General features: G+C 35.8%; 1 protein-coding gene across 2 annotated transcripts in view; it reads right to left on the reverse strand.

The window, feature by feature from the left end:
- EDIL3 (EGF like repeats and discoidin domains 3) overlaps nt 1–25,427 on the reverse strand; it is a 423,483-nt gene that overhangs the window by 280,079 nt on the left and 117,977 nt on the right. For both annotated transcript variants that reach the window (XM_079918353.1, XM_079918354.1), the window contains exon 2: nt 14,769–14,897. In XM_079918353.1, coding sequence (XP_079774479.1) covers nt 14,769–14,897 — 129 coding nt within the window. The remainder of the gene's footprint in view (nt 1–14,768; nt 14,898–25,427) is intronic.

The raw sequence follows: 25,427 nt of genomic DNA on the forward strand, positions 1-25,427 counted from the left end.
ATTTATACCATTTATGATATCTGAGAAGCCTTTTAGTAAAATATCATTCCTTTTTCACTGCTTATATTCCAAAGAGGAATTCAGAAATTTTATGATGGCTTTGAAATGATGGGTTCCCAAAATACAGATCCACACATCTGGCTTAATTAAAATATCTTTTGAAACTCAAAAGATGAAGGGAAAAAACAGTGGAAGGTGTACCTTGAATAGAGCTGAGATATCTCTGGTGGACCTATCTGCTTCTCTTTGGTCAAGGGGAATTATTTTTTTCATGTAGCTTGAACTCATCCCAAGGACACTAACTATAAGCGATAAAGCACAGTCTCTGCTTGCCTATACAGAGCTCAATTAATCTAATGTGCCACTGACTTATTCAGCAGTGAGTTAATGACTGCTATAGAGGATTTTTTTCCTACCTGTTCAAATAGAAGCTAAAATTAAATGCTTTCTTTTCAGAATCATTAGGACCTTCTTTAAAAGAAAATAGTCAGTGTATCTACATTCAGGTGTTAATCAAATGACATTGACAATGTAATTTCCCTATCTTCAGAACCTGTCTCCCTAGGATAAATTTTTCCTTAATTGGAACATCTTTAAGGAACTCAACTGATAAAAAAAAAAGTGGACAGGTCTAACTTTAAGGCAATGAAATTGAATAAAAGTACAAGGCTATTCAGAGGGGGCCCAAGCCCCATTCTTCTTATCTTGAGGCTATTTTCAAGTTGTGAATGCACACTATTAACTTCTACTTTTCCAAACTGTCAAGAAACAGTCTAGGAAACAGCCTGTTCAGAAAACAGGGTGTAAGCGACTTTGCATAAATAAAAGTTTAAAATCAAACTGAAATTAAAGGTCACTTAGTCCAACCTGCCAATCAAAAATCTAAACATTGCTTCAAAACTTCTAGTGGCAGGGAACTCATAATCTCACAAAGAAACACATCATATCACTCTCCTAAAGACAGCGTCTGGAAAACAATGGAATAATGTGGCTTTCTTTGACATAACAGCCATGCAAATATTTGAAGACAACTAACATATTCCCTATAATTCTCTTCTTAACTGAGACAAACATCTCCACTTAATTTCATAATCACGACGTACAACCTGGTCATCATTTTTGTTAACCTCCTCTTGATAAATTCAAATTTGTCAGGGTCTTTTAAAACATAGCAATACGAATGAAATCTTACAGCAACAAGAATTAGATGTCCAGAGGAGATCTAACTAGCACAGAATACAATGGCGTTATTACCTGCCTTCTTCATGCTGCTGAAAGAATTAATTTCCTTTCTCCCCTTCCTCCAGCCTCATCTTATAGACCAATTCCTAGAACACTGGGTGCTACTAATCTTATCTCCTTTCTATCTGAGGGCAAGATTGGACAGGAAACAAAGAGGGGAAGGGAGACATGAGGTGAAGGTCAAGAGAGAACAGACTGGCTTGCAAGCCAGTATCTAAAAGTACCTTAGCAATAGGAAAAATTGCAAAAGTTTGAAACCAAGCAAAGCCCTAAAGGTATTTTTCCAATCTTTCATTTTCTCTCTAGCAAAGAATCTAGTTTGCATATATTTCATATGTAGTTGATTACGTTCACAGACAGGAAAACCAAACATTTGTCTTCATTGAAACAGTTTCCTTAGTATCCAGGACTAGGTGTCCATCCAGATGGATATAAATATTTTGTGGTTTCTCATGGGATTTTCCACATGTCAATTGACATTTCTGTTCATAGGAGGGTCTCCTGAAAACTATTTTTGAAACTTTGCAGTTGCTTCTTTCAGCAATTAATTTTTGGTTATAAATTCTAGGTTAGAAATTAACACTAATTTCAGTCAATAAGCCACACTGAGCCTTTTCCAAATCAACTACCTATTAGACCAAGTCTTATTGAAAACAATCACAATAATTAATGAGTTGAAAAACAGGTTTATCTTGGAGGCAGAAAAAAACATAATGGGGAAAAAAAAACCCAACAGTACAATTTAATCCTCAAAAGAAAAGCCTGAGGTACTACTTAAAAATTATCACAAATTTTGTTAATAAGAGTTCTGTGTTGTTTTGTTTTTATAATGTTGGTATGCTTCAATTATACATTATAAAAAGAGATTACAGAATCATGTTCCTGGGATGATACTGTTAATAACATTGAAAACTATATTATGGAAATAGTTCAAGAGGATGACTAAAGGCCATATACAGTGTAGACCCAAACCACCTTCCTGTCTGGCTCCTCAGCATCTCTGCAAACACCAAATAATCTAGGTAACCACTAATGCTAATTCTTCCAGAAGGTTCCCATGTTTCTCATCTTTGTGCCTTTTATCATCCTGTATTTTGCTTAAAATGTTCCCACCAAATAATTTTACTAGTGAAGTACACTTCCAACCCAGCCCATCTCAAAAGCTATCTCACCCATCGAATCTGATTCCTAGGAATGGAAGTAACCTTTCCTCCTCTTGATACCTGCAGCACTTTGTTCTCCTCTCAGGATGATTATTTTCTGCATTGTGTAATGACAATTGATGTGTGTGTTTTAGAGTCTTTCCCAAATTTATCTCAAGGTCAAGCTCTTTATCTTGGGGGCATAGATAAAGGGGAGGTTAGGCCCTGGGGGTCTGGAACAGCTCCAGAGATGCTCAATAACATTCATTAAATGGAAGATTCTACTGTTCTTTTCTGCTCTGTGATTCCATCTTTATGCAAAGCCACAAAGAGCTTATTGTTGATGTATCACATCTGAGAATCTAATATTAATATGTTGTCATAAATTCCAACTTTGTATTTATTATGCCTTTACAGGATTCCCATTTTGCAAACTTATAAAGAAAAATCAATTCATAAGTTATTTGCTGTAAGCATAAGAAAAGCTCTGTTCCTGAAAGGCCAATTCCTAATTATGCAAACATTACTTACATTACTCATAATTTTCAAATAATAAAACATAGAGTTCTCTTTTTTCCCATAACAAATGAGGTGATTTGTCAAATTATACACTGAAGAAAAGAAAATTTTGAAAAATTAAAAGCTGACAGCTAAACTGCCCCAGTTTGCATATTCAAGCACAAGCAGAAAAAATCCTGACATAAAAATAATAGGTCAGGATTTATTGGACATTTCAATAACGTTATTAATGACTGAAATGATGGAAGAATATTCAGGGACTTAGAAACTTGATTTCTGCATGTAACTTTTGAATTGTCTATAAGGTCTATCTATTTTTATTTACTTATTTTATAACTGCTACATAGCTCTTTTATAAGTCAGGAACTATTCTAAGAACCTTACATATACCAATTCACTTAACTTGAACAAAACGTCTTTGAAGTTGGTACTATTATTACCTGGATTTTACAGGTAAGGAACGAAGGCATCAAGAGGTTAAGCAACTTGGCCAAAGTAACAGAGATAGTAAATAGAACAGTCAGAATTTGAATTCAGTATGGCTGAGTTCTTGATCACAACATCATGATGCAATTCTTTAGAGAATGTGTTCCTACAGAATGCCAAGAGCATGCTCAGCATGACAACACTGGAATAGAGGTTTTAATACTATTATTATTGTTATTATATCTCCAGGTTCTCTCACTGCTTCAAAGTATCCCTCCCCATATGTGTAACAGGTACACTTTAATTTGGACACAAACACTGGACTGTAGAAAAAGCATGGGACAAAATTTCAGGTTTAATGCCTGTTTTGCCCACCTTTGAGCAGGAATTCATGACCTTGGTATAGTCATAGTGTTTATCACAGAATCCTTTTCCCATTTAACACTGAGATTGGTATTAGCTCAACTGGTTATTTCAAGATTATTGCAAGAATAATGCATACATTAGCCTTTTAATGGATAGGGTACTCTAAAAACACTATTAAAGGGGAAAGGTGAAAGAAAAAATGTCATTGGCATTATGGTGATTGGTAAATTTCATAAATGCCCCACTTCAATGTTCACTACATGATGACCTGATAACCAGAATGTCTTGTTGTGAGGTGAGACTTACCACGGAAGTTTTGGGTCAGGAAATCATTGTGGAGATAATATAGCTCAACCTCCATAGTTGAATAATTAATGGAAGCTGACCTCAGTGCCCAGAGCATGTTGTGTGATGCACCCTGATTTATGCCATTTATGCCATTCAATCAATGACATTGATTGAAATAGAGCTGAGTTGACACAAACAACATGTGTCTTGTTATTGAAAATATTTAGTAGCTACTGTGTCGATGTGTAGCAGTAATGAGTTCTATACTCAACTGCTCTCTATGATTTGGATGAAGCACTTGGGGGTCTGATTTCTCAATTATAATTTTACCACGTAGAGACACTGTGGGGATTTATCAACATATTATGCAAAGAAGGTGCTAATTCTTACTTGAAATTTGCTATACTTTCCCAGGATTAGTACTTAAGAAAACACCCTTATCTGTGGTTCTATCTTTTACTGAGGAACTGAAATTGTGTCCTCCTACTTTATTTTCCAAGCTTTGATTAAAATAAAATAAACAGAAAATATTGATTATTGTCCATTTTAAATCATAGTTCAGTGAATTTTATTCTTTCAGAGGGAAAAATTAAATTCTGAAAAGGATTCTGCCCCAATTCTCTCTCATTATATGACTTGTTTAAAAATTATGTGTTGCCACTGTACTTTAAGTAATATGGATTACAGAATTTGCCTTCACATAAATACTTTGATATATGTTGAAAAATAAATTGTCCTAGAGTACAAAGTTGCCTTAAGGTGTCACCCAGTTTTCCTATGACTTCAGGCAGGGACTGTGGCCAAATAAGCCTTCACACACAATGACATCTACTTGAAACTCCTTGAGAAAAGTTTCATGCCTTCTATTTCATTGTAGTAACCCTTATGCTTTATTCTAGTAACTCCTTGTAACAAACAGTATGAGCCTAGCACATAGTAGGTGCCAATAAGATTTGTTGATCAATCTAATTTACTAATATTAAAAACTACAGGGGGTTCTAATAGTTTTAAGAAATAAATATCAACCTATCAAAATACAAATTTCAATGAATTCTTAATGCTTTGTCTCTTTCTCTTCATTCATGTAACTAATGCTAGGTGGAAAGAAGAGAACAAATGTTCCCTCATTCGTCCAAGAGCCTTTCACTTTCCATTAGAGTCATATTAATCTTTCCCTCACTTCCTACATTTATCTAACCTTCTTAGGCTCTCCTTACCCAGGCATTCTAAATCTGTTCCATACTCTAGATGCTCTAGAGACATTTTTAAGTTTTCTTTGATAAAATGCCTGCTCCCTCTCTCATTGGTCTTACTTTTATAGAATAGCCTTTTCCTCACAGTTTTTACCCAACTGGACTTTCTATATGCCTATCTATAGTTTGTCATTTTTAAATGATTTATGGCATTATATAATAACTGTTTAAGTGAAAATAAAAGGGGATGGAGACTTATTTAAAAAACATATTTGATAGGACAACAATCTCTTCTTTTGCTCTCCAAGTATATTTTTCTTCTCTTATTATACAAATCAAATAACTCCAAATGTACATTACTGTGATTAAGTAGATCTAAGCCCATTAAGATTTCTTTTCATTAAAACAACGATCATGATAAACTGTTTACCTTTCCTATACAATACTTATGATAGTAAAGGTTCTCAAATAACTCTTATCCCAACCATTTACTTTTAAGAATTTAGTCTAAGGAGACAATGGTGAATGTACACAAAATTTAGTTAGAAGAGTATGTACCAAAATGTTATAATAGAGGAAATTTGTAGGTAACTTATATGTCCAAAAATAGGGGCTGATACAGATTCCCAACAAACATATGAAAGGATGCTCAACATCACTAATCATTAGAAAAATGCAAATCAAAACTACAACGAGATATCACCTCACACCAGTCAGAATGGCCATCATCAGAAAATCTAGAAACAATAAATGCTGGAGAGGGTGTGGAGAAAAGGGAACCCTCTTGCACTGTTGGTGGGAATGTAAATTGATACAGCCACTGTGGAGAACAGTATGGAGGTTCCTTAAAAAACTAAAAATAGAACTACCATATGACCCAGCAATCCCACTACTGGGCATATACCCTGAGAAAACCATAATTCAAAAAGAGTCATGTACCAAAATGTTAATTGCAGCTCTATTTACAATAGCCAGGAGATGGAAACAACCTAAGTGTCTATCATCGGATGAATGGATAAAGAAGATGTGGCACATATATACAATGGAATATTACTCAGCCATAAAAAGAAACAAAATTGAGTTATTTGTAGTGAGGTGGATGGACCTAGAGTCTGTCATACAGAGTGAAGTAAGTCAGAAAGAGAAAAACAAATACATATGGAATCTAAAAAAAAAAAAATGGTTTTGAAGAACCTAGGGGCAGGACAGGAATGAAGACGCAGATGCAGAGAATGGACTTGAGGACATGGGGAGGGGGAAGGGTAAGCTGGGATGAAGTGAGAGAGTGGCATGGACATATATACACTACCAAATGTAAAATAGATAGCTAGTGGGAAGCAGCTATAGCACAGGGAGATCAGCTCGGGGCTTTGTGTCCACCTAGAGGGGTGGGATAGGGAGGGTGGGAGGGAGATACAAAAGGGAGGAGAAATGGTATATATGTATATGTATAGCTGATTCATTTTGTTATAAAGCAGAAACTAACACACCATTGTAAAGCAATTATAGTCCAATAAAGATGTTAAAAAAAAATAGGGTCTGGCTGAATAAAATGAAGGTAAGTGATGGAATGTTAGCCTGATATTTTAAATAATGTCAGGAAAAAAGTTTTAATGAATTGGAAAGATTTTAACTTCACATCCTAAGTGAAAAAGAGTGATCAAAGAATATGCTATGTATAGTATGTTTTATGCACACATATGTATACACATAAACACAAGTAGACAATTTTATATAAACTGTCTACAATAGCAATTTAATTGTATATAAGAGCAATTTAAATTGCTATCACTCTTTATATGACTGTATATGGCTATAGATACAGACATAGATAGAACTTAGATGTAGGTAAATGATACAAAAGATAATGAAAGTATATATAACCTAGGATTATGATACTTTTTATTTACTTATTTTATTTTATATTTCCTAAGTTTTCTTCTTTATTACTCTTGTAATGAAGAAAATCAATAATTCTATGTAAAATATAAATTCTTAAATATAGCTGGCTATGTCAAGATGAAAACAATGCACACACTGTTCACTTTTCTTCCTGTTAATGGTATTTAGCAACTCGACCTAAATTATGTTTTCATTTTCTTGTTTCTATTGTAATCATAGGAAGAAGATTTTGTTCATTCTCCAGCAACATATCAATTTCCCTGAAATGATTAGATTTTAACACCTTGTCACAATTGGTTAAAAACAATGTTATTTTTAAATGACTTGCTCTGTTTAGGATACCGTGGGTTGATGGGTACTTAATTCAACTGAATGGAAACAAACAATAGCTATAATTGTTAAAATCAAGCAATAGATTAATGGTGAAAAATCAATGAAGAAGATAAAACCAAGTAACAGTAGAGAAGGTTTTAAAGATTGTTGGGCATGTTTTCTCTATTTTATAAGTCATTTGCAAGTCTCCTGTAGACCTCTTTTCCACTAAATTGGAAGAGAAAAATTTCCCAGAGTTTAATGCTAAATATGTCATTTAGCCTATCACTTTAAAATAGTACTTTTCATAAATATGCAGAATTGTACATTTTGGTAGTGCCACAACCAATTTCATGCCACTCCATTTGGAATCTGAATAAAAGGAAAAATTAATGTCACTTTGCATTTTCACTTTTCTAATTTCTTCAATGTATTTCCCTAAAATAAACAGAAAATAATCAAGCTTTTCCTTTTAAAAGAGTTTTTACTTTTTCCTCCCTTATAAAAAATAGAGGATTTTTTTGATAAAAATCAGTGTTACTAAAATTTTTGTATTCATAGCTAGTAACATAAATATCCACAAACATATCTATATGTTTACCAACTTTTTGCACTACCAATAAAAACTGTTAAAAAATCGAATAAAAAGAAAAGCAACTAACATTCTATGGTAAATTATAAAACTGGCTATAAATTCTTCCCTTCTTGCATCCTCGCCTTTGCAACATGAAGTGGCAAATCTTCCCATCAAAACTGTAGTTAGGGGCTTCCCTGGTGGCGCAGTGGTTGGGAGTCCGCCTGCCGATGCAGGGGACACGGGTTCGTGCCCCGGTCCGGGAGGATCCCACATGCCGCGGAGCGGCTGGGCCCGTGAGCCACGGCTGCTGAGCCTGCGCGTCCGGAGCCTGTGCTCCGCAACGGGAGAGGCCACAGCGGTGAGAGGCCCGCGTACCGCAAAGAAAAAAAAAACAAAAAAACTGTAGTTAGCTAATGTGACACAGGCTGAGGTTTGATAAGTGCTTGTAATTGTGATTTGATCTTTCTCACTGCTCTTGGGACCTTCCCACCACCACTATGTAAGGAAGCTTGATCTATCAGAGACAAGCCATACTAGCCAAGCCATCTTCAACTATCCAGTACCAGTGAACCAGAATACCACTTAAGTGACTTACAGAATTTTGAGATGAATTGTTGTTTAAAGCCTCTAAATTTGTGATTTGTTAAGCAGAACAAGCTTAATGATACACATCTACTATCCCTTCATTCACGAAGTATTTATTCTGGTTTAAATGGTATACAACAAAAAAGAATTAATTTGTTACATTAATTTGTTGTCTTTTCCTGAAAATAAAAGCCTTACCACAAATTGGCACTCACCTTTTGACTGGGCAAGAGAGGATTTCTGTACTTGATATTTTCTGAAGTCCTTTGATGTTATATATGTGTTTTCTGAGGTTAGTATATAAATGTTAGGGCTTGGAATTGCAAGCTAACAAACTCTGATTATTATTATTAACAGTAACTTAGAACCACTTTAAAATTAATAAGCTGGTTTATAAGCTATGTTATAGAAATTTAAATATATATAAAACAAAATTATTTTTCTATAATATATGCAAAATAAATGGCAAAACATTTCTCTTAAATTATTAATTCTGTCATTTAAATGTACAATTCTATTTGTAAGAACACATAGTTAATCATTTTTATTAACAAAAAAGTAAGTAAACATAACTCTGAAAATAAATGCCTTTGACTCTTATTGACTGAGAAATTTCTAAGCTATCATCCATGGCTAGCAGCTTTTGAGAAACTATTTTAGTGTATGCAGAATAGCTCTCATTATAATTTCTAGAAATATGGATTCAATCATGAGCTATCTTTCCTTAGTCCAAGAAGTAATCTTAAGGGGAAAAAAAAACCTGACAATTACTCATAATTTCATCTAATATATGAATAATTTAACTGAAATTTACCAAATCTCTCATTTGGTAACCAAAGTTCAGAAATCTAAAAGTAGCCTCACTCTACCCAAGAGATCTACTTAAAGCTTATCAATATTCTGATATTTCACGCTCACTAACAAGAAGTCTTTTAGACAGACTCAGCCTCCACTACAATACTTGAAATTCTGACACTGGTCATCTTCTAAAAGATAAACATGAATATGGTTATTCATGGTGCAAGACGTACAGTGGAAATTGGTGTGTATTTTTTATTTTTTTTAGTTTTTATGAGATACTTCGTGTTTCTGGGGCAAATGTAACCAATTTCTCATAATGAAATGGAAGCAGAAGGATATTTAGAAAAAACCTGATTAGAAGCCAATGAAATGACAGACAGGATAAAGAGGAAGAACTAGAAATGAAATTATATGCTTTGTTTCCCTGTACTGAACTACTGTCAGAAACACAGGTACTTTGAAATCTTTCTAAAAGTGATGATGGATTTTAAATTACTACAAAATTCCAATGTTTATGTCCTCTGTTGCCAGAATGATAGTTTTAATAGGTTAAGCGTATGCTAAATATCATTAAAATATCTATATGAGTCATCTGATTTAGTTTATTCTTAGTAAAACACAAGCTTAGGTTTTATATCATATTTCTGAATCATAATGCCATTATAGTTCTATTTTAAAGGAAAACTCCCCTTGGCCCAAATCCCTCTTTAGTTACTGTCCTCATCTGCCATCTGTATGCAGTGAAGGTATCTCAGCTCTTCTTTCTGTTAGAACATCAACCTTTCAGTCTTTCCTAATAGTCCTATCCAAAAATAACCTCCTTTTATTCTACCTCACACTTGTCTTTATTTTTTTTATTTATTTTTTTTGCGGTACGCGGACCTCTCTCTGTTGTGGCCTCTCCCGTTGCGGAGCACAGGCTCCGGATGCGCAGGCTCAGCGGCCATGGCTCACGGGCCCAGCCGCTCCGTGGCACGTGGGATCTTCCCGGACCGGGGCACGAACCCGTGTCCCCTGGCTCGGCAGGCGGACTCTCAACCACTGCGCCACCAGGGAAGCCCTTGTCTTTTTTTTTAATAGAGCTTACCATGATAAGTGTAGTAGTTTACTGTCTAGTTCCCCTTTTGACTAGAAGATTTGTGAAGGCAAAGCCTCTTTTTTAATGGTCATATCCTCACTGCCAGGAAGAGTTTCTAACACACAGTATGTGCTCGCTAAATATTTGATGGATGGGCAAATAAATGAATAAATTGATGAATGTTTGTTATAGTCATTTTTAAAAATTAAAGACTACTTTTTTACAGCAGTTTTAGATTCACAGCAAAATAGAGGAAGGTAAAGAGATTTCCCATATGGTCTCTGACGCCGCACAAGCACCTCTCCCATCATCACCACTCCCCACCAAAGTGGTACATTTGCTACAACTGATGAATGTACATTTACCCATTATAATCATCCAAAGTCTATAGGTTGCATTAGGGCTTACTCTTGGTGTTGTACATTGCATGGGTTTGGACAAGTGCATAATAACATGTATCCAATGTTACAGTATCATACAGAGTATTTTCATTGCCCTAAAATCTTTGGTCTATTGCTATTCATCCCTACCACCCTGCCCCAGCATCCACTGATCTTTTTACCGTCCCCAGTTCTGCCTTTCCCAGAAGGTCATCTATGATTCATACCGTATGTAGTCTTTTCAAACTGGCTGTTTCACTTAGTCATATGCATTTAAGCTTCCTCCATGTCTGCTCATGATTTGATAGTTCATTTTTTAAAGAGCTGAATAATACTCCATTGGCTGGATGTACCACAATTTATGTATTCACATACTGAAGGACATCTTGGTGGCTTCCAAGTTTTGTCAGTTACAGATAAAACTGCTATAAGCATCTGTGTGCACGTTTTTGTGTGGTCATAAGTTTCCAACTTCTTTTGGTAAATACCAAGGAGCATGATAGCTGGATCACATGGTAAGAGTATGTTTTGCTTTGTAAGAAACTGCCAAACTATTTTCCAAAATGGTGGCACCACTTTTGCATTCTCACCAGCAATGAATGAGAGTTTCTACTGCTCTAGATGCTTTCCAGCATTTGGTGTTGTCAGTGTTCTAGATTTTGGTCATTCTGATAGGTGTGTAGTGGTATCTCATTGTTTTAATTTGCATTTCCCTGACGACACATGGTGTGGAACATCTTTTCATATGCTTATCTGCCATCTGTATGTTTTCTTTGGCGAGGTGTTTTTTAAGGCTTTTGGCTCATTTTTTAAATCAAGCTGCTTGCTTTCTTATTGTTGAGTTTTAAGAGTTCTTTGTATATTTTCGAGAACAGCCAAGATTTTTTTTGGAGAACAGCTATGTTTTTTCCAAATATACTCTCCCAGTTTGTGGCTTACCTTCTCATTCTCTTGACACTGTCTTTCACAGAGCAGAAGTTTGATAAAGCCCAGCTTATCAATTCTTTCTTTCATGGATTATGTCTTTGGTGTTGTATTAGAAAAGTTATCTTCATACTCAAAGTCTTCTAGATTCTCTCTCATGTTATTTCCTAGGGGTTTTATAGTTTTGCACTTTACATTTAGGTCTATGATCCATTTTTTTAAATTGAAGTATAGTTGATTTATAATGCTGAGTTAATTTCTGCTGTACAGCAAAGTGATTCAGTTATACATATTACACACACACACACACACACACACACACATATATATATACACACACACACATTTGGTCCATTTTGAATTAACTTTCTGTGAAGGACATCTATGTCTATATTCATTTTTTTGCATGTGAATGTCCAGTTGTTCCAGCACCATTTGTAGAGAAGACTCCCTTTGCTCCTTGTATTTCCTTTGTTCCTTTGTCAATGACCAGTTGACTATATTAATATATATCTATTTTGTGTTTTGTGCTTACCTGACACTAGATGCTTTGAGAGGGAAGAGTAAAAGTCCAAAAATGGATGAGGCTCTCTTTGAAATAAGTAGCATCAAGAACTTATAATAAGGCTACTGCAAATTAATGAAGTTTGAGGTGAAATCAAGAATCAACTTTTATCTCTGAGAGTAGCATATGTTTGAAATTTCCCTCTCCAAATGCACTACAATAGAGAATATTTTTGATTGTAGTATAGAATAATAATAATTTTTAAAGTTAGGTCAAAATGCAAGTTTTAATAAGGTGATTTAGAACTTCATATAATCACAAAATATATATGGTTCAAAAGGCTAGCAGCATATCTCCATCTTTGCAAGGATTAATGTTAAAGTAAAAATACAGCAATGGTGACAGTTCAACTCTTTTGTCTTTTATGATATCATATCAAAATACCTATAGCTTTTGAGGTTTTTCTGGTATAAAATTCTAGCATTACACTCTGCTCTTCTGCACTGGTGCTACCCAACAGCAGGGAAACAACAACAGCAATGTCCCAGAAATGTTCCAGAAAAGTGGTAGATTTTTTAAATTAAAAAGGCAGGATTGTCTTTAATGATCTAATGTTCATATACTTTGTACCAATAATTAGTTTTAAAGACACGAAAAAAATAAGGTAGGCTAGATATTAAAGCATTGCTATTATTTTTATTCAATAAATACTTAGTATTCCCTGATTATATGCAAGAGTTAACAAAGAGGTAGAAGAAATGTGAGGTGTTTTAATAACAGAATAATGAATCTAAGTAAAACTTAACTCTATAAGCATTTGATTTCTCAAAGTCTCATTGAACTAAGAGGAATATGGCAGTACGTTTAGTTTTTAAAGTGTTGCAGCCTATAGTATCATTCTTCTGATAAAATGACAAATGTTGAATTAATGTTTAAAAATATGGCCTGAAGTATTCAAGTATTTACTTCAAAAATCTATAAAGATAATGGTTTCTTAATTATTTAAACACATTTGCCTCTTCAGTTCCAGATTTGGCTCTTACAAAGTAGCAACAGAAACATTATATACTGCAAATCTAAGGCACTGCCGATTTGGGGTCAGTGGGCTTAAAATATAACTCTTTTTTATGCTATTCATATATTCCTGTTGGGAATATTTATCATTCTAATTTTCTTCAGAGATATAGACTTTTGTGAGGATAGAATTCTCATATTAAATTCTGAAACTCACTGTACATATTTGGAGACTTGGTCAAAGTGGTTACAACAGTTTTATTTCTATGGCACTGAATCAAATCCCCGAAAATAACAGCAAGTTAATAAAAGCCTTAAAAGAGAATTGTCTTTGAAATGAATCAAATGAACATAGTACTTTTCAGCAATAATATAATTAACTTTTTCGAGTGTAATACATTCATACCAATGTAACATAAAAATACAAGGAAAACACATTTAAAAAATAAAGCACACTAAAATGCAATTAATAGTGGCCAAAAATGGCTGGTTAGTGGTTTTATTTAATTATTCTTTCATTCATTCAACCAAGTTATTGGGTATTGGGCTCCTACTACACATAAAGGAACTAGTTAGGTGCATTAGATACAATGGTGAGTAACTCACACTGATCCCTTCCTGTAGACAGAACTACTTTTCTTCTTCAAAACTATTTTTGAAAAGCTATGGACATCTCTGACTTTTCCAAGGTTTATGCTGGCTGACTGAACTTTAATCCAATACATGTTTGGTTTCCCTATATCGAACAGATACAGTTCACTTTCTTCTTCTTTTACTGACATGAAAAAGATTTTCTTCCAACTTAACCATGGTATTACTTTTAATCAGAGAAAAAACCTCTATACAAATTTATGTAGTGCTAAATTATTTAAAGTACCGATATCTTCTTAATGGAGAACTATTTGGAAATTATGGAAGCCACCCTGAATCCACAACTATACATGCCAATGAAGTACTTCACAGATGAAAAACATTTTGAAATGTGATCACTGACTAATATTTGCCAAGCGTGTTTTTGAGACTTTGAAGAACAATGCAGCTAGAATATTTTTTCTTTCATCATGTATTTATAGTCTTAGAAAAGTAATGATTAGAACAGCTACAAAATACTGATGAATATTTTCAATCACTAAAATAAGTTCTATTTTATTCAGAGTGACTATCTAACTTGAATAAATTGACTTGGGAATTGCTTTCCAGTGAAAATAAAATTTAAATATATATTAATATTAGAAAAATAAATTTACTATATTCAAGTAGTACGTGTGGTGCTTTTAAAGTGTAATGTTAATCACTAAAATATATTTTTAAATTTTTTGAGAGCACTATGAATAAAAATATACTTTAAATATAAAATAAAAATGTTAAAATTAAGAGGCCCACAGAGAAGTAAACTAATTAGCAACACGTAAGAATCTTATACAGAGTACCCATAATGCACAGACAACCAAATTTGTCAGTCACTCATGAAAACAAAGAGGATAACTATTGAAATGCTTAAATCTTACACTTACCAACCTCCACAACACTAGAGCAATTGGGATCTGTGAAGCCATCTGGGCACTCGCAGGAAAAGGAATCATCAGACAATCCTGACACACAGATACCTCCATTTTCACATGGATTGTGATCACAAATATCACCTGAGGAACAAAGAAACAGATATTGACTTTTCTTGCCTTAGGGAGTGAACTGTACTATTTCACATACCCCACTCATCTTCCTTTGGTAAAGTCACCATACTATTTATATTTATAGGCAAGACCCATTTGAAACCATGTGCTTCTAAGAGAGATGGTATGTAACATGGTAAAAATTAAATTTTACGATTCAAACACTGCATGTTGAATTGCATACTAAAAGCGATTAACTCAGGTTGGGTCCCTTCATTACATGTAAATGAAATATTGTCTAATTTGTTAAAGAAGATTAACTGAAATATCTGTGGTTGACTGGTTTATTAATTATTCCAATAAATAACCTATCTATATCCACACGCTTTGCTCTGTAACTTTGCAATTTCTTTCGATAAAGGGGTGGGGTTTATTTCTTGATCCCTAGAGTCTGGGCTTGTCCATGTGACTTGCTTTGGCCAATAGGATGTTAGGAGATCTGAAGTCAGCTGAGGTTTGAAAAACCACTTGAATATTTCTGCTTCCTCTCTTAGAACCCTGCAACCGCCCTGAGAATAAAATCTCTCTCTTGCTTGAGAGAGTTGAGAGAAACATGGGAGGAAAGAGAAATAAGTTGTGCGGTAACAAAAACCTAAAATATGTGGCCTTGGTTTTGATACTGGTGGCAGATGGAATCCGGAAAGGCACTGAAAGAATGGCTACAGGAGGCTAGAAAAGGAGCTCTCCCTGCTAGGGAGAGCTCTTCTCTTCAACTGCTAGAGAGAAGCAGTTGGTAAAACTATCACCTGAGGATACTTGGGTGATAGAAAATGTACCTAATAAACTTCTGTATATGAGTAATAAGATTTGTAGTCAGAATGTTAAAGTGTCACTTGACTCTTAATAGCTGTATCTGATAAGGCACTACAAGAAAGAGACATGCTAAATAAAGAACTGATGATTTTGAAAGTAAAGAAAAGGAATAGAGAGGCACCAGGACCTGTGATAGAAAATAATTTCTCAACTTCAGCCTCTCAAACCAGTGAAAGATCAAATCCAGAGCTTTGTCAGAAAGATGGCCTCAACATAAATATAAAATGAAGGATGTAGCTACAAAACCTTTGTGAAAACATTTCATATAATTCAGGTGTAGCCTGAAAGAATCTCTCAGCTAAATAAAAAAGGAATTCTAGAAATCTTAAGGGTGTTATCCCTGAGTAACCTTAAAATACACAAAGTAGCACAAAGTAGATTAAGTCTGGAGGGAAAAACAGGGATCAGAGAGTCACGGGCATGCCTTTATTTATTTATTTTTTAACAACTTTACTGGAGTATAATTGCTTTACAATGTTGTGTTAGTTTCTGCTGTATAACAAAGTGAATCAGCTATATGTATACATATATCCCCATTTCCCCTCCCTCTTGCACCTCCCTACCACCCTCACTCGCCAACCCTCTAGGTGGTCACAAAGCACCAAGCTGATCTCCCTGTGCTATGCAGCTGCTTTCCACTACCTATCTATTTTACATTTGGTAGTGTATATATGTCAATGCCACTCTCTCATTTTGTCCCAGCTTCCCCTTCCCCTTCCCATGTCCTCAAGTCCATTCTCTATGTCTGCGTCTTTATAAATGTCCTGTCTCTAGGCTCACCAGAACCTTTTTTTTTTGATTCCATATATATGTGTTAGCATGCAGTATTTTTCTCTTTCTGACTTACTTCACCCTGTATGACAGACTCTAGGTCCAACCACCTCACTACAAATAACTCAATTTCGTTTCTTTTTATGGCTGAGTAATATTCCATTGTATATATGTGCCACATCTTCTTTACCCATTCATCTGTTTTGGTTTTTTTTGTTTGTTTGTTGTTTTGCTACGCGGGCCTCTCACTGTTGTGGCCTCTCCCGTTGTGGAGCACAGGCTCTGGATGCGCAGGCTCAGCGGCCAGGGCTCATGGGCCCAGCTGCTCCATGGCATGTGGGATCCTCTCAGACCAGGGCATGTCCCCTGCATCAACAGGCGAACTCTCAACCACTGCGCCACCAGGGAAGCCCTGATTTCATCCTTTTACATGTAGGTGTCAGTTTTTCCAGCACCACTTATTGAAAAGGCTGTCTTTTCTCCATTGTATATTCTTGCCTCCTTTATCAAAGATAAGGTGGCCATATATGCATGAGTTTATCTCTGGGCTTTCTCTCCTGTTCCATTGATCTATATTTCTGTTTTTGTGCCAGTAACATACTGTCTTGATAACTGTAGCTTTGTAGTATAGTCTGAAGTCAGGGAGCCTGATTCCTCCAGCTCCATTTTTCTTTCTCAAGATTGCTTTGGCTATTCCGGGTCTTTTGTGTTTCCATACAAATTGTGAATTTTTTTGTTCTAGTTCTGTGAAAAATGCCAGTGGTAGTTTGATAGGGATTGCATTGAATCAGTAGATTGCTTTGGGTAGTAGAGTCATTTTCACAATGTTGATTCTTCCAATCCAAGAACATGGTATATCTCTCTATCTATTTGTATCATCTTTAATTTCTTTCATCAGTGTCTTATAAATTTCTGCATACAGATCTTTTGTCTCCTTAGGTAGGTTTATTCCTAGGAAAGTATATTATCACATTTGTGTTCTGGAATGATGACTCAGGCAGCATTGTGTTGAATCAAATGGAGTAGTCTAGGCTGATGGCAGAAGGACTAAGCATTAATCTTTTGAAGTCCCAGCAAAAAATAATGAGGATTTTCTTAATCCTCTTTAGAGATAGCTGTGGACAGGGGAAGCAATGCAGGCACCATTTAAACCCAATCCAGTTAATAAATACTAGGTAATAAAATAGGAAATGAAAGTCCTCCCAGATCACTACCCCCCATTAGAAACAAGGCATTATTGTTGAGATTTTCTAGAAAGAGCCAATTACCAGTTTAAAAGTGTGATCCTGCCTCTCTGCCTTTGGTGTGAGCAAAGCAGCACAGCTTTGTACAGTCAAACTAACAACACTGCCATCTTCTAACTCTGTTCATTGTATGAAGATCAGTACTAACACTCAAACTTTATTTGATAAGATGTCAGTCATATTTCTGGCATTGTGCATACGACAAAAAGAGGAGTTCTACATTCCCCAGACCAGGATCTGTTGTTGTAGTAATTGCAACAGATCAAGTAACATTGTAGATGTTTATACTGATTTATTCACACTGACAGAAGCAATCTCTACAGGAGAAAGGCAAGGGATGAACAGTATCTTAGAGGTTCTGGAGAATACAGACTATATATATTTATCCAAAATCAAGATCTCTCATTCTGATCCCTCTAACTCCTACTGCCAGGTTCCTGCAAAGTTTATTAACTGATGTGAGCTTACCCAAGGTCACATGAGGCCACAATGTCTGGTCCCTTTGGTTATCCCATCATCACGGGGAGTTTTGGTGTCCTAAGAAAACTTTCTTGGTACTTGTGCTACCCTTTCTGGTATTAATACTTAATCGGTTTTCTACCATGTACGTGTGGCAGTCATATGATGCTTCTGTGGTCAAAATGAGACAGGACAATCAGTTCACCTCTCATTATATCTCGTAGATGCCAGCTGCTGTTCAGCTGACCTGTTTTCTCTCTTGTACTTGTACATTTTTTTTCCTTCTTTTTGCTTACTACTTATTTCTAAGAAATTAATACTTGTGAAAACTCATATTTTATCCCCAGTATTGATATTTACTGTCTTTTTGAAACATAGAAAAGAGGTAATAGGTATGACCAAAATGTACCAGGTAGAATCAAGATGACACTGTGACCAAATTGATGTGGGGTTGAGGGAGAGCAAAAAATCTGGGTTGATTTCTAGAGCTCCTGTCTGTATGACTACGAGGCCATCTTTCGTAAGTAAATATAATGGGGTTAGTGTCAAAGGAATTATTGTGTTTGAGAAGCCTGTGGAATATTCAAAATGAAAATGTCTCATAAAGCTATTGAATAAGCAGATAAGCAGTCGGAGAGCTTTTGCTAAATCAGGGCTTGTTAAGTACGGACATGAATACTGTATTCCAGTGACAGTCATTAAAGGGAGGGCAGAGGAGGGGAGTGGAGCAGAGAGGAAAGGAGAGGGGAGGAGAGGTCCTTGGGCACACTGACAAATAAGTGAGAAAAAAGAAGGAAGATTCTTCAAGAGAGAAAAAGGAGGAAAATAGTGATAGGTCCTATCCGCTACCATATGAATATCCAGTTTATTCACTTAGGGTCTATTATGTCAAGGTCTGCCTGAGATTAAAGTCTCCCACACGTACCTGTGATAGATGGACAATGTCAGCAAAAAACAAAGTTTTGATGGGCACAACAGAGCCCATCAAATATAATTAGGGTTATTAGAGGCTGTGCTATATATCTGTTTCCCCACACCTAATTATCAATAGCACCCCTTTGTCAGTTGGGTTCTCCACAAAGACAAAGAGTACATCAAGTTTATTGAGAAGTAGTGCCTAGGAAAGATAAAATGGAGAGGAAGCAGAAAAGGGCAGGGAAAGCCTTCATCTTGTGATGCAGATCTGACATCTGTGAAAAGGGTGGAGGGCGGTTATTGAACGAGGATTGAGCAGGGGAGCCTCAGTCCATAGTGCAGACTTGACAAAGACTTAGCCAATCTACCAGGGAGCTCCAGAGCAAAGATTACACTTTAGAGGAATCCCCCAAGGGCAGAAATGACCAGGCACTAGTGCCCTTCCTGTGTTCAATCATTGGCTGGAGGAGGCTCAAGGCTCAATCATAAGGCTCAAGTGGGATCATGAAAGTGCTAGAGAAGAAGGTCACTGGAAGCTAATTACATTCTTTGCAGCCAAACAGCTTGTTCTTTCTTGAAAGGATATTGGAGCCATGCACCTCCACTGGTACCATAGTCCCCTTTCACTCTCAAAACTGTCCTGGTTTGGATAAGTTACATAGTTACTTTTGTCAGAACCATCATATCTTAGCCTGCTTTTTTTCTCTCCACACCCACTACCTCAGTGGGTGGTACACATGTAGGCGGATACCTTAAGTAGCAACAAACCCTCTCTGGCTAAAATTTCAAGTCTAATTAAAATGCACTGTAGGGACTTCTGATTCCCTGTCATTTCAATTAATCTGAGAAAGCATCAGTTTAGGTAAGAATCCTGATTAAAATGCAATAGACTTCTGGATTTCAAGTTTTGTTGTCTGTTTGTTTGTTTCCCAGTGGATGTAGTGGTTGAGTCTTAAAATTAAGATGGCAACCAGTACAAGAAGGCAGGCTCAGGAAAGGAAAAGAGGACAATGCACGCTTTCATGGTTCTTTATTTCACTGTCAGCAGGCTCCTAAAATATACCTCCGCATATTGTAATCTGTGTGCAGTGTTATACCTTGATGCAACTTGGCTGGCTGGCCTCACCTGCTTTAGATTAGGACAGATGTGTTTAATTTGAATCTAACTATGTTTTATGATTCCATCTGCAGTTTATGGCAGACTCAGGCAAATTAAGCTGATGCCGATTTGCCTTTTGGCAATAGAACAAAGCAACTGTTTTTCCCAGGGGCAAGAAATCACTGCAGGCTAAATTTAACTTCCCATTTGCCTCCTCTTCCCCACCCCCTTCCCCCGCTCTCCAGGGTTCTGTTTGGACTGGAACCATCCTGTCTGTGGTCAGTGTCCGTTTCATTCTTCTCACTGACCCACCACCTGTTGCCAGTCACCTCCTGTTCAAGGTGATTCAGGGACTGTCTTATTTCACTTTATTATCAATTTGCCCGAGCTTTTAGCCTGGATTGCAAAGTGTGTATGAATCTATAAAATATCATATAGCACTGCCCAAGACAATGCAAATAAAAAACCCCAAAACACTAAAAGTTGTACCCTTATGATCATGGTTGTGTTTTTTCTGTGAGCTCAGTATACAATCGTGGAACTTGTAATGCCAAGTAAAGGAGAAAATTCTATGTTGGCACTACTCTGGGAATCAGGTGGATAGAACAGCTAATTTCTCTCATTGATATATAAACTCTTGGATGGTGTATGCACTCAGTTTTCTTTATATATTACTGCCTATCTCCAGTTCACAGATTAGAGGGTCACTGATCCAGTTATCATTATTGATATTCCAGCAACCACATTAGACATTGGGAATGCAGCTTAGATGAAGACATATGGCTCCTGCATTCCTGGAATTTATAGTCTAGTGGAGTGGATGCATAATGAAAAACTTAACAAATAAATAAGCAAGGTATTAACCACTGTAATAAAAGCCATGTTAGGGGTGGGGTGGGTCAGCGAGTAGAGAGAACAAACTGGATGAAAAAGGCTGTAAATAGAACTGGTTCCTTAAGATGGCCAGTCAAAAAAGGCTTCTCTGAAGAGGTGCCACTTGAGCTGAAGGATGAACATTAGCTAGTCATGTTAAAACCTAAGGAAGAGTCTTGTAGGCAGAAGGAACGGCAAGTGTGTAGCCCGACTGATAGGCAAGACAGTGATGAATTCAAGAAATGTGAAGGAGGCCGAGTATCTGGAACACAGTAACTAAGTGTCACTAAACTTATTTTGTCAGCAACACAGTTTTAGTAAGAACCAAGTTATAATTTAGAGCCCTACATTTAATTCTCTGTCCTCATGATAATCAAGGACATTTCTGCTAAGCCTATTCTTCCTATGTTATCAAACATCTACTGAAAATATATTATCGTATTTACATATTAATGTACTTGTGTATTTATATATTGATATCATTTTTAGATATTAATATATTTACACAGTATTGCTAATGTACTCCCGTATTTACATAGTATTGTAAATATATTAATAATTTATTTGGATGAATGCATGCATCTCCATTTTCTCTGTTCCTTTAGCAATGCTAGAAGCCACCTAGAATATGTCTGTACCTTCATCCCTGCCCTCTGTTAATTTCTGAAAAAAAAATTGGTATACAGATGTAAAATTAAAAACAAAAAAGTAGTAACATATCTCTCAAGCATGTAACTACACTAACACAAGATACTGTTTAATTTCTTCAACATCTCTGCAAATTAAATGTGAAGAATATTACAATACATATTTATATGTGGTAAAGTAAAAGAGACTATATTTTTGTTTGTTTTACTTTTTGATATTTTTTAATGGAACTATAATTGACATCCAATATTGTATTAGTTTCAGGTGAACAACAAACACAGTGATTCAATATTTTTATACATTACAAAATGATCACCGCAATAAGTCTAGTTACCATATGTCACCACAGTTATTACAATGTTATTGACTATATTCCCTATACTGTACAGTTATATCCCTGTGACTAATTTATATTATAGCTGGAAGTTTGTACCTCTTAATCCCCTTCATCTATTTCACCCATCCTGCCACCCTGTTCTCCTCTGGCAACCACCAGTTGCTTCTCTGTATCTATGAGTCTGTTTCTGTTTTGTTTCATTTGTTCATTTGTTTTGCTTTTTAGATCCACAGTTAAGTGAAATCATATTGTATATGTCTTTCTCTACCTGACTTATTTCACTTAGCATAACACCTGCTAGGTCCAAACTTACACGGTCAATTAATCTATGACAAAGGAGGCAAGAATATTCAATGGGGGAAAGACAGCCTCTTCAATAAAGGGTTTTGGGAAAACCGGACAGCTACATACAAAAGAATGAAACTGGACTACTTTATTACACCATATACAAAAATAAACTCAAAGTGGATTAAAGATTTAAATGCAAGACCTGAAACCATAAAACTCCTAGAAGAAAACATAGGCTGTAAGCTCTTTGACATCATTCTTAGCAATATTTGGGGGCGGGGGTGAGATGTCTGCTCAGGCAAGGGCAACAAAAGCAAAAATAAACAAATGGGACAACATCTAACTAAAATCTTCTGCACAGCCAAGGAAACCATCAACAAAATGAAAAGACAACCTGCTGAATAGGAGAAGATATTTACAAATGATATATCTGATAAGGGGTTGATATCCAGAATACATAAAGAACTCATGCAACTTAATATCAAAAAACCAAAAACAAAAAGAAAAAACAAAAAACCTGATTAAAAAATGGGCAGGGGACCTGAGTAGACATTTTTCCAAAAAAAAAAAAAAAAAAAAGACATACAGATGGCCAACAGGCACATGAAAAGATGCTCAACATCACTAATCACCAGAGAAATGCAAATCAAAACCACAGTCAAAGCCACAATGAGATACAAGAGACCATTTAAATTCATGCTCCACAACCAGGACAATGCAGGTCTGTGTACTACAACCTCATCTTCAGTTTATTGCTCTCCTACTGAACTTGGCAGCTATACTATCATTTCATTTAAAAACAGAAAGAAAATAAAAGTTTTGTCTTCAATCGCACAAGCTAGATTTTGAACCAACCTGTAAACAGAGTACTTGGCAAAATGAGCCAATTCTAGTACACAAGTGAGCAATAACTAGTTAAAATGAGAATTTGCATACTCAACCTGGTAAAAATCACAGAAAATGTTAGCACCCTTATGACTTACTGCCAGCGAAACTGTACAGAACAAAATAAATGTCACTTTGAATCAACAACAGGCCTCTCAATTTACTTTGGTGCCTCTTGAGGCACCTTTTATGCTGAATATTGAAATTTTATTTGTTGTATGCTCTAATGAGTCTGATGAATAGATTTTGATTTTAAAGCCTTCTTTCACAAGCTAAAGCTTGATAATGTGTCCAGTTATAAATTTCAAAAAAAAATACAATTCAAAAGGTATGATGTGATTGTTAGCTTCATTTGTGCTTTAAAACTAAATTTTAGTTGATATTTCAGACCATCCTGCAATTTGGAAGAGTAGAGAAGGAAATAAGATAAAAAAAAGCCAATAAGAATAAGTTTATTCACATTGAGAGGATCTGTCATTTTACCAGAAAATCACGAGACATACTTGTAATAAAAGACCATCCAATTCTACACCTTAATGTTCACAGCGCCCCCAAATGACCACGGTGCAGTCATAGAAGACACAAATCTAATGAATGAACAAAGAAACTTTGTAGATTCACTGAGCCATACTAAAGCTAATTTAAAGCAGGATGTTTCTTAGCTGTTAGCCTGTGGTTTATCCCACTAGTTTTAAAGACATTTTTTCTTTTCAGATAACTTTTTACTGCTAAGGAAATACAGTACTGAATAGAATTAGAAGAAAATCAGCAATAATTTTGAGTGTTGACTATTTGAATTATACATCCTTTAACACACAGCTTTAATCAAGGCTAACTGCTTGAAAAGACAAAGATATTTTGGGCTCTACATTTTGAAAACAAGTCTGTTGGCATATTTTGTATTTTAAAACACTCCGGAGAGTCCCTTAAAATAACAAAATCTAGAGTTTTTAGAATTGAAAGGAACATTAGAGATGATCTAATCTGGTGGTTCTCAAACTTTGCTGAATATTAGAATCACAGGGGAGCTTTTAAAATTCCTGATGCCCAGTCCAATTAAGTCAGAATCACTGGGGTTGGAACCCAGCCCTCCACATTTTTTAAAGCTCATCCAAAGATTTCAATTATTAAAGAAGAAGGAAAACGAATAAGAGAAAGTGAGGAAAGAAAGAAAGAAAAGGAGGAGGAAGGAGAGATGGATGGAAGGAAGGAAGGAAGTTTGTATTTTCCTACTTCAGTTGAGAGGAAGGCAAAAGAGGAAAGAAATTTATTAGACTAGCTTTCTCTGTTGGTTCACTATGAGTTGTGAAGAAAATATTTGCAGGAAACTAGAATCAGCAAATTGAAAATAAAGGTGCACAGCATGTTAGGGAGAATAGAACAGATAATACTACTAACGTATATTGAATTTCCATAGAATACTTAGCTGGATTTCATAAATCACCAGAAAATTCAACCATATAATGGAATTCCCAAGTGTTTTTTGACTATATTATTTCTACCTATGAAGAATATCTGTCTAGTTAATATAAACTGAAGTCCATTTACATGACATTAAGTGATAATTGCTGCACATATTATGGGGCCCCTGACAGACAATTACCTGTTCTTTAGAGTCTAACAAAAGGCACAAATAAGTTGACAAGTAGTTACCACTACATGTTAGGTCTATGAAAAAGGAAATGCCTGATGCCAAAGGAGCACAAGAGGGGACACCAAACTCAGCACTGTGAATTAGGAAGCCTTCCCAAGGCAAGTGATCTCCAATTTAATACAAGAGGATTAGTGGAAACCAGCCAGACAAAGGGGTGGGACCAGAAAGACCATGCAGAGGGGAAAGCATATGCAGACATAGGGAGAAGAGCCAGAGTACGGGCTTAAGAAACAGGATGAAACTGCCTTTAGCTAGAGAGAAGAGAGAAAACAGAAATGGCAAGAGATAAGACTGAAGAATAGGCATTGCCCAGGGTATGCAGTGTCTTTAAGACACTCCCAAGGAGTCTGGGCATTCCTGAGCATAAAGGACAGCCATTTAGGGGTCTAATCAGGAGGGTGACATGATTTGAACTTCAAATAATTCACCCTGGATGCAATGCAGAGAATGGATTACAAGGAGGCAAAGTCTAAGGGTGACAGACCAGTGAGGAAGGGGCAAAGTTTACTCTGGC

The sequence above is a fragment of the Stenella coeruleoalba genome, assembly GCF_951394435.1.
Source record: "Stenella coeruleoalba genome assembly, chromosome: 3".
NCBI classification, from domain to species: Eukaryota; Metazoa; Chordata; class Mammalia; order Artiodactyla; family Delphinidae; genus Stenella; species Stenella coeruleoalba.